Source organism: Agelaius phoeniceus, chromosome W, assembly GCF_051311805.1.
Source record: "Agelaius phoeniceus isolate bAgePho1 chromosome W, bAgePho1.hap1, whole genome shotgun sequence".
In the NCBI taxonomy this organism is placed as follows: Eukaryota; Metazoa; Chordata; class Aves; order Passeriformes; family Icteridae; genus Agelaius; species Agelaius phoeniceus.
In genome coordinates, this window is record NC_135301.1 from 2,223,063 (window position 1) to 2,233,422 (window position 10,360).

Consider the following 10,360-nt stretch of genomic DNA (forward strand, 5'->3'; position numbering starts at 1 on the left):
TTTAAAAAACCCCAGACTTGTCTCTGTTCAAAGATGCATCCTTTTCCAGGGAACCAGATGTGTGGGAGGAGAGACACATTCCTTCAAAGCAGGGCAAGCAAACTGCAGTGACTGTGTAATGCCTGACCTGTTTCCATTGCTTGAGGCTGCACTTGCAAAATGTTTTAAACATTCAGGCTGCATGTGAATGCAGTGAATTTTATTCACCTGTTTCTGCTCTGCCTCAGTCTCGACTGAAGTATGTCTGTGGTCTAGAGCACAGTTGTGGCCCTTTCCCTGGCATTATGGGAAGGCTGGTTTGGTTGCTGTGGAATATACTCAGTGTTCTTTTGCATTATTTCAGCTGCAGGAGAGAAGGCTGGCCAGGCCAGGAACCTGGAGCCATTAGTTCTATTTCCAGAGCTGTCAGGTCCTGTCGGTGTCACTTTAGCCCTGATACAGCGAGGTTCACATGCCCCAGGACTCAGGGACTGCTAGTCCAGTGGGGAGACCTGGACTGGATGGGGCCTGGAACTGGGAATGGGGAAAACCATGGCGGTGTGCCTGACCCTTTAAGTTGCGTGTTACTGGAATAACACCAGTACACAGCAATCTGCAGGAATGGGATCCCCGAGGGGCACATGCCATGCTACCTTGTTTAGAGTGCAACAGCTCAGAATTAACACAGTTGGAAACAAAACATCTTGCATTTTACATCTCTTGCATCAAGCAGGGATGTGCCACTTGAGGCGGGGCTGTGTTGTGATCCCAAAACCTTTCTCTAAGTCCATGTCAATTCCTTTTCTTTCCAAGTCCCCTCCAGCCCCCTGCCCGCACCATGACCATGTGCAAAGACACTGGAGTGTTCTGTGAGGCCGTGAAAAGTCCTAGCAGAGGTCCAGGCTGGCAGGACCTTTTGGGACTTTTCCCCAGGCTGTGATCAGCCTAAAAAATTCTACTAGTTATTAGTATTGAGACACAAGAAGTCATAATTACTTACCGAAGATTTCAGCATTTGTGTTCTTAACGTGAAATGTTAAAATGCCAAAACAATGTAATTGTCTTCAAATCCTAAACTGTGGTTCTTCTGTTTCAAGCCCCCAGGCTGCTGAAGAAGATCCAAGCAGAATTATTCCCTGACTGCTCTGGAAGTATTAAGCTGTGCTGTCAGTTTGGTGACATTCATGGTGATTCCACCATTACATGGACTAAAGATTCCCAGGTACTGGCTCGGCTGCAGAGAAGGTAAGGGAATGCTTCTGAAGGACTGGGAGATTCGGGATAACTGCTATTCATAGGAGGCAGATCTTCTCACAGTGCATTGAAACTGCTCACAGTTTGTGCTACATCACCTCTCAGCTTGTTCATAGCCAGTGTCATCCAGATTAAAAAAAAAATATCAAAGAGGTTTGAACCTCATTTAACCTAGAGAAGGGTGGAAATAAAAGCTTCTTAAGGGCATTAACAGCATCTACCCTTTCCATTTTAATGAAATTAGTTATTTTCCTTGTAATTCTGATATTTTCCTTGTAATTCTGTATTCTGATCTAAAAAACTCTTTAGCATGTTTCAAAAATACAAAATTAACATTATCCAGGAAAAAAAAAGAAAGAAAATACATTTCCATCAAAATGCTCACTTCCGAGAAAATGAAAAATTTTGTAGGAAGGATTCTTCTTAGATGTTCTTTTAAGTGGAGAGAAAAGGTTGCATGAATTGCTTAAACTTTCTATTCTGATTCTTCTTGTTTTAACTCTTCTGATTTTGATTGTTGTATTGCAATATTAATTGCAGTATTAATACATGTCATTATCTGCTAAATAATTGTGCTGTGTCTTAACAAATAGTGCAGAGAGATCAAATTTATCAGTTTTTCCAGTGAAAACAGGTAAAATATGTGATAGCACAAAATGCTCTGTTGCAGTGCCCAGGATGACTCTCCCGTCTCTCTGGAAATAGCTGAAGCCAGTTACCAAGACCAGGGGATGTATTATTGCTGCTTGAATAACATGTATGGAAAGGTGACTGCTGAGTTTCATCTGACTGCTGCAGGTAAGCCTCAGTTTAGAGTTTTGATTAATAATAATGACAATGACAGTTTCCATTCAGAGTTTTTTACTACAAATTTTTTTTTTATTTTGTTTCCTCCTAGTACTGGAACGTCTTTCAAGTTTTCTGAGTTATGAAGGTAAATATAAAGTGAAGTAGCATTGCATGGCATCATACAGAGACACACACATCCACACACTGGCAGCTCTTTGGCACAAACACATGGTTCTCGCAGGTCACCTGCTGTGTAACTGTATCCAGGAGCAAGGCAGACATGGAGCTTTGGAATGCTTTCCCTGTGTGTTAACTGGTGTTCAGTGACACCGGGCATGTGGCCTGTGCTGCAGCTAAAGATAGTGCCTTGCCAGTGGGGTTGTCATTCCTGAACAGCCTGCAGAGATCCAGACCTTCAGTTGGCATGGTGACTTTTCTTTCTTTTCCTTGAAGAATTAAAATTAAGCATTTATTTTGTTGTGCAAAATAAAGACAGGATTTTTCATGTAGCAGCACTGTATAACTTTTAATCAGAGAATTTTAGGTGGAATTAAGGAGTGTTCTAATTCTGGCCTTATCTGTGCAGTGTTTCCTTTGTGCTTTGAAGAGAAGCGATAGTGTACAGAGGCTAAACCAGAGGTAACTGCAAGGGACAGCTGGAAGGAATTCTTTGTTGTGTAGTTCTGTTCTCCTATTTATCCTCTTTACTGATGGTCCTTGAAATGTTATTATTAGAGACACTTGAAGTGCAGTTAGGATGTTTTAGTTTCTCTCAGTGCTTAACTTTTTTCCTCCTTGTGAATTTTTTTGCATTTGGATTCCAATGATCATTTAAAGGGGTGAAGTCCAGAGTCTTCCTTGATTTCATCTGTAACAGACTTGCTCGCTGCACTCTGGCTTCTCTCCTTATGATCCTGAGCTGCCACCTTTCTCCATGCTGGCTTTAGATACAGGCAAGCAGCTGCCTCTCAGGAGCTGCTTGGGGTCCCAGCCCGTAGGAACACAATTTGTGCTTCCACTGAGCATTTTTTCCTCCTCTCTGGAGAGATGCATCTGCTGTCCCATGCCCACCCCTCCACGTGCCTGCAGAGATTCCTGTTCTTTTTTAGGTGTGGAAGAAATCGAATTCATGCAGCTGATGTTCAGAGAAGACCCCCTCAGCTCCAGCTACTTTGGTGGGACACTGCATGGAGCAATAATGACAGAGGGGCTGCACTTCGGCGAGGGGATGCACCGCAGAGCCTTCCGCAGCCGCGTGCTGCAGGGGCTGGCGCCCGCCTTCGCCCCCGGCCACCCCTGCGTGCTGAAGGTGCACAGCGCCCTCACCTACGGCACCAAGAGCAGGGACGAGCTGCTGCAGAAGAACTACAGCCTGGCACTGCAGGTGAGCTGCCTTGGCCTCTGTCATCCAGACTTGTGGGCCAAAGCTGCCCTCAGATTCAAACAGATGATCTGTTGAATGTTTTGAGCAATATTCGCATAGGCATGTCTGTTGTAATACAGGAATGCTATGTCCAAAATACTGCGAGAGAGTATGCAAAGTTATATGCAGCTGAAGCTGAACCCTTGGAAGGCTTTGGAGAAGTACCAGAGTGAGTATAAATATATATTTTATATACATATATGCTTACGTATACCACACCCTGTGCCATGGCAACCCACTGATTGCTAGGACTAAAGAGGAAAGAGGAAACCTGGGACCAGTGTTACAGCTCTTCCAGCTTGGTTTAGAGTTGGTAGCTGTTCATTCACTCTCTGAGATCACTGGCCACTTTTGTCTGTTTCTTATCCTTTTACTGAAAGAATTCTCAGGATTTTATTAGTTTCTATCCCTTGATTTCAGAATCATTCAGATTTTTCTTATTCATCGCCCTGCTAATAACATCCCCTATGCCACAGTGGAGGAGGAGCTGGTTGGGGAGTTTGTGAAATACTCTGTCAAGGATGGCAAGGAAGTGAATTTCCTGAGAAGAGACTCAGAGGCTGGCCAGAAGTGTTGCACCTTTCAGCACTGGGTGTATGAGAAGACCAATGGGAACTTGCTTGTCACTGACCTGCAAGGTGAGTTGTCTGAGTAGGGGCAATTTTTATCAAGCTTGTGTTCTTGTAAGAGGGCAGTTTGGAAAAGGAAACTAAATCTTACACTCTTAATGGAGGAGTTGTTCTTTTGCATGTACCTTAGTGAATCTGGACACTCAGTATGAGCCAAATCTGCCTTTTTCTCTCACTACCCAGAGATTAATGAAATAGCTGCTGAGCGAAAGACTTCAGGTGTTAATGACACCCTAGTCCTTCCCCTTTCTTTGCTTGCATTTGAATACTCACCAACAATCACTCAGCAGTGGAATGCTCCACATTTGGGTCCTGGCTAGTTTTGAAGAAATATGTTCCTTCAAAAAGAATAGTGAAGAAACACCCTCATGTTTGCTAAGCTCCCATGGGTGTGACTCCTCTTCAGTCCTGCAATATATTTGGAACAGGGGAAGAAAAACAGAAAAAGCTGGAATCTTAGGAAACATCCTATATTCTTTTACATGTGAAGGCAGAAAAAATAGCAAAAAGGCATCTAAACAAGATCCCTGAAGTAATTTAAAGGAAGGAGAAAGAACAAAATCCTAGCACAGGAAACAAGTGCTGTTGATCACCCTGACAGCTGTAAAATAGTGGCATGAGCCTGACTTCTAGAAACTGCTGGTGACACAGAGAGCATCCTCTTCTTGACTGGGGTGCTTTAAAATGCTTTGAAAAAAAGTGACAAATAATTAAAGTGAAAAATGTGACTCAATAAATAATATTTAACGCCTCCATATGTGAATATTGTCCTAGAAATTCCAGTATAAGCTAAGCTCTGTGTTTTCTTTGCTGCCTTGCAGGTGTAGGGATGAAGTTAACGGATGTTGGCATAGCAACCCTGGCCAAAGGGTGAGTGAACGCGATTTCTCAGCAGCATGCTTGTGCTTTACTCCTCTGTCTCTTCACAGTTAAATGTGGATGGGGGAGGGTGCACTGGAAATTCATTCTTGCTTTAACTTTAGAAGAAAACAGTCCTTATCTAAGTGTTTTAACTTCTTCGTATTCATATTTATGGAAAACCCGCCTGTAAAGGTGTAAAGGAAACACTTTTATTTTGTTATGAAAGAATGGGGCTACCCTGTAGATTGAGCTTTGTTTTTCCTGCATGCCTCCCTTGAAACGGGCTTGTCCAAAGGGCATTTCACAAGTGACACGAAGGGTTCTGATGACAGCAGGTAAGGCTCCTGGTGGTCCATCAGCTGGAGGAAGGTAGGGCTGAACACACGAGGCCAGCACTGGCTGCAGTCCAGCGTAAAAGGCGCCCCAGAATCACTCCCGCAGCCAGCAAAAGTGCCAGAACTTTGGGATATGTATTTGTGACACAAGCTTTTATAAAGACTCTTCTCAGTGGGGTGCTGTGTTTTGGTCACTTCCCTGATAAACAAGGACAATTGTGAAGGGATTTGATGGTATCTCTCCCCTTTCTCTCTCAAAAACAGCAGTTCTGAGCCTTAACAAAAGATTATTCAGGGCATTGCTAGAGCCTACTTTCTAGTGGTGTTGCAAAGGCTTCAGCTCTTTTGGGGAAACTTAAGTGTATGTGTAAAGATGTAGACCTGTAATATTCTAACTTTAGTCCACTTGTCTTAAGTTAATTAAGGCTTCTAGTTATAACACAGGCCAGCAGAGCTGTGAATAGGAGTAGGCAGTGGCTGCTGGACAGGGAAAGGGGATGGGGGTAAGTGCTTTAATTTCATATTCTCCTTTGAGAATCTGGCAGGAGAAAGAAGATCTGATCATGTGTTCAGCCTTTGTTCTAAGGACCTTGTCGGTATACCTGGGATACAAGAAGAAACCTCACAATATCATCTAAATTATTAGAGTGTTATTTATATTATATTATATAATAACATTATTAAAAATGTGACTCTAGAATATTCTGGGAGAATCTTGAACATTTTCAGGCTGGCATCCATTCAATTAGACTGATTTACTGATTTACTCTTGCAGCTGTAGATCCAAAGTAAAAGCAGTTGAAATGAACATACATCATCCTGTTACAAACCAAAAGAGTAATAAAGGTTTTATTTAGGCAACACCATTCTCAGGAATCAGAAGATTTATAAAAATGCTTCAGTGAATGTTGTCCAGCTCACTGTGGGAAATGATTCCTATAAAAACACACATTGTGTTGGGGAGGATGAAGTGAGCACACAATGCAAGCTGTAGTAAGGATCACCTCAGGCATGTAGAAAGGAAAACAATTTCTCTAAATGAACAACCTCCTGAAAATGTTGAGTATAATTTTGTTTGTTATTTAGCTAATGGTATCCCTGCAAGATGACAGATTTTTCCTGGTCCTGTATTTTGTTTGCATGCTCCTTTTCTGGAAAGAAGATCTCTGTATTAATGTCTGCAGTTGGATTTTTAATTCTGTGAACATGGGTGGGGAAAATCAACTCAGTGCCCAGAACTCCTGTGTGTTGCTGGGTCTTGCTGCTTTGGGTGTGTTCAGCCGAGCTGCTGAGAGCTAACCTGGTCCCATGAAGGGGGAACACATGGTTCTACTGAGCCAGAAATGCAGAGTGGGACTGGTGTGTCTTGCACCATGCTGGCAGAGGGGACATAGAACATATCTCTTCTGTACTCCAGAACAGAATCCACGATGTGTGGAGGAAGGAATTTTGATCTTTTGTCCTCACTCTGTGTGTTTTGCCAGGGAACTGAAAAGCAGAGGAGCCCAAAGCAGTGGTGTGGTGAATGTGCTGCAGGAGCTGCACTGCAGTTCTGTCAGGAGAGGGCGAAGTGGATCTAGGAACGCGAGGGAAGCATTTTTAATGCGGCCACAGTGCCGCTCCTGAGCCTTAAAATCAGCTGCTCTGTAGCCTCTCTGGCGAATGGAAACAAAAATGTCACAGCACGGTACCTGGCTCTGTGCACGCAGTGTGCATGAGGGCCCAGAGATTTATCCAGGAATAGTGCACAGAAAGGAGGGAATCAGGAGCACAGTAACCCATGGTTATGGTCATTAACTGGAGTGCTGGTTGCCAAGTCTGGATCTGAAACTCTGCCTGGTTCCAGGGCACTGACAAGTTTAGATTTACTCCACATGGTAACAAGAGGCATTGGGGAGTTTAAGCCTGAGGGCAAATCCAACATTTCCCCTTCAGATTTGAGGAAGATTTAGTGTGGTTTGGTGCTGGATAGAAGAAATTCTCTTGCTGAGAGCAGGTTTGTTTGAAATTCCTGTTCTGTGGGTGTGTCTGGTGCATCCACCAACACAACACATATCTGTGAGCTCTTGAGAGCAGCTCAGTGAAGTCTGAAGTCTCTGATTTCTCCAAGGCAGCAAGAGAACCATTGATGACCCTGCTGGACTCCAGGATACAGTCTTGGGGTAACAATGACACGGCTCTTCAACCTGCTTTGGTTAAACAAACACAGAGCTTACTTGGAGAGGAGGGGAAAATCCCTTCAAGGTTCACCTGCTGTTCAGGGCCAGCTGAGTGGGGTCTCCAGAGCAGGGTCTGTCTGTCAGCAGGAGCCTGACTTCTCAGAGCAGCAGTATTCTCTCTAGCACTGTGTAGTCTGCCTGAGGAAGGATGTTCTCTGGATGCTGGGAATGAGCATCCTCTGTTCATTTAAGAACCAAATCTTATTTGGTTGGCTTTGTGCAGTCACAACTCACAGTTCATCTCTGAGGACACTGGATGTCCAGCAAGCCAAGAGAACAGGGTAAAACAGGCTCTGATTAAGGTTAAAAAAGGAGAGGAGCCCCCTGGCCTTTCTTTTTCCTTCTCCATCCTGAGAATTTAACCAAAAAGCCTCCTTTGAAGAGCAGGTGCACCTTTTAAAATAAGCTGATGCAGCTTAAAAAGCAGGCCCTGGGAGGACTGTCAGCATCCAGAGCAGGGTGAGGAGAAGAGGGATACATGTGCCCTGTTCTTCTCATGGTGGGAGGTACAGTGGGGGGTGGATGAAACTGCCTTCCTCAGGAACATTCCTTCATCTTCCCTGAGGGGCTTGGCTCCTTGAGATCCTGTAGGCAGCCAGGGGAGGGGAGCAGCATAGCCTGGAAATGATGTGCATGTTTAGATGGAAACAGCTTCTAGTTCTGAAACACCTTGTGCAGCAACCTTGTTTCTTCATGGTGGCCACCAGAGCTGTTCACAGAGAATGATGTAGCATGGATTTCCTGTGTGTGTGTGTTACTGAGAAAGGTAGCCAGCAGACAATTTTATTCCCAACTTAATGCCATGAAAGACAGTGCCAGGACCCAGCCCACAGAGCTTTGCTTCTAATGCTTTTCCCTCTTGTGTCACCATTTGTTATCCGGTTCCTCTCACCTCCCAATGACCCAGTCTGAGTTTCTTTGGCAGTTGATGCTTCTCAAGCCAGCATGAGTAGAAGAGACTTGCTTATTGCTTTCAAGTTGCTTATGAGTCAGCAGTCATGCTCTGCCTCCCTGTGCTGAAAATGAATCTTGAATTCCCATTTGGTTTGTTGGTTTTTTTTTTTGTTTTCCCTTTGTTACTACAGATACAAGGGGTTTAAAGGCAACTGCTCCTTTTCCTTCATTGAGCAGTTCAGAGCCCTTCACCAGTGCAATGAGTACTGTGAGATGCTGGGTCTGAAATCTCTCCGAACCACTCATCAAAAACAGAGGAAAGCAACACCCACTAAAAGCAAAAATCTGCCAAACTCATCAACAGTAAAGAAAATGGTGCCCAAGAAGGCAAGAGAACCTAGAGACTTCATTTCTTCAGAGCACTGAGTCTCACTATCCCACTTATGAAACTACTCTTGAGGACATGGAGCAGTGATATGCACCAGTGACCTGAGGGGATAACTTTAGTCTTTTGCCTTTTGACATTGTTTTGGAATCATCCTGATGCTGATGCCAGCAACCAAGGAAGAAGCTGATCCTCTGCTCTTGGTGCCTGAGATTTAACACTGGGACAAGGTTTTGGAAACAAACTAAGCCATCTCCTGGATTTCCTTACAGACTTCTGTAGACTGGTATTGGAGAAGAACATCTCTGTGTCTACATCCATGGCCCTGTGGTTCAGCTGCTATGGAAACATCAATATATTTAAGATGCCAAGTACAAGGTTTGCACAGTATTGCATATGCATATGCATGCTGGGTTATTTAGAACTAGAAGTCAGGAAAGGTGAAGTTTGGAACACACTGATGAATATTAAAGTTACCACTTCCATTGCAAATCAGAGCATAACAAATCTTGGACTGTTCAGTGGGATTGAGGCTTCTCAGTGCACTGCTGGTACCTGGCTTTTGGAAGTTCCTACAGATGATGCCTATTCTTTACAATAGCATTCAGAAGAATTTCTGTGAGGACATTGTGACTGTTTCCAAAACAGGAGGTTTAGAGCATAAGGCAAGGGGCTTGAGCATGGTGGGATGGGAACAAAGCTGAAAGCATTGGATAAATGGTGTTTCAAGTTAGAGGCAATAGATTTTTATCAGAATTTTGGGAAGTGTTCTGTTTGAAAAATGCCATGAGCATCTCAGCCAATTAATATTCCAAATGTATTTTGTAGTTTGGTCCCAAAGTCAGAGATGGAGTTTCACTCTATTGGCTAATTGCCTTCAGCTTTATTGTCCTGGTCAGTTCAATGAAAATCACAAGCTGACCTCTCAGAGGGAAACACAGCCCTATTAATGCCAAGGAAATCCACATTCCTAATGATGACAGAATAGTGATGATTCCTTAAGATGTCTGGTGTGCTTTACAGTTGGGATCTGGAAGTGCATGTGTGAGAGTATGGATTTCTCCCATATTCTGGTGCTTTTGCCTCTAAAAGAAGGAGCGGAGTCATCCTCCTGTGCATGTACCGCAGTTATTTATTCCTCAGCACGGTGGGAAGATGGACTGCAAGAGGTCCCAAACCTTCCTGACCCGATGCCTTGTCTGCCAGGAACTATTTAGTGTGATAATGGCGTTTGATAGACTGGACACAAACACCATTGTCACACTCCACAGCTCTGGGAGCAGGTCCTTAACGTGAGTGTTGGAGGCACACTGCAGATTTCAGCAGAGGGGGTTTCAAAGACCTGCAAAACAGACACAAGACCAGGTTTGTGCATATTTAGATGTGGCACAACAGGGCCCTCACAAGGAGGCAGGACACAGGATCCTGAATTGGTTCGAGGTGAATATTGTGTGTCTGCTAGCTGTGAGATTGTAGAAGCTAAGTGGCTTTGAGTGCCCTTACAGACAAGGGAGATGGACAGCACCTGAGAAAGTAATCTGTACTATTCTAGAGGCAAATTCCTTAGGAGAGGGATGAGTCATTTCTGCAAG

At 44.0% G+C, this 10,360-nt stretch overlaps 1 protein-coding gene across 1 annotated transcript; it reads left to right on the top strand.

Moving 5' to 3' along the window:
- The first annotated feature begins 817 nt into the window (after window positions 1-817).
- Window positions 818-9,450, top strand: LOC143696575 (alpha-protein kinase 2-like). The gene is made up of 9 exons (XM_077193149.1): window positions 818-875; window positions 1,077-1,224; window positions 1,904-2,031; window positions 2,132-2,167; window positions 3,132-3,406; window positions 3,526-3,614; window positions 3,866-4,083; window positions 4,896-4,944; window positions 8,575-9,450. Exons 1-9 carry the CDS (start codon window positions 818-820, stop codon window positions 8,807-8,809), a joined length of 1,236 nt encoding a protein of 411 aa, XP_077049264.1. The 3' UTR covers window positions 8,810-9,450.
- Window positions 9,451-10,360: the final 910 nt, after the last annotated feature.

What these genes read in the sequence shown, in the direction of transcription:
- LOC143696575 (XM_077193149.1), top strand. Translation starts at nt 818, where the DNA reads ATGACCATGTGCAAAGACACTGGAGTGTTCTGTGAGGCCGTGAAAAGT. An exon ending in CGTGAAAAGTCCTAGCAGAG is followed by an intron (nt 876 to 1,076) that starts GTCCAGGCTGGC and finishes TTCTGTTTCAAG; the next exon opens with CCCCCAGGCTGCTGAAGAAG. An exon ending in ACTACAGCCTGGCACTGCAG is followed by an intron (nt 3,407 to 3,525) that starts GTGAGCTGCCTT and finishes GTTGTAATACAG; the next exon opens with GAATGCTATGTCCAAAATAC.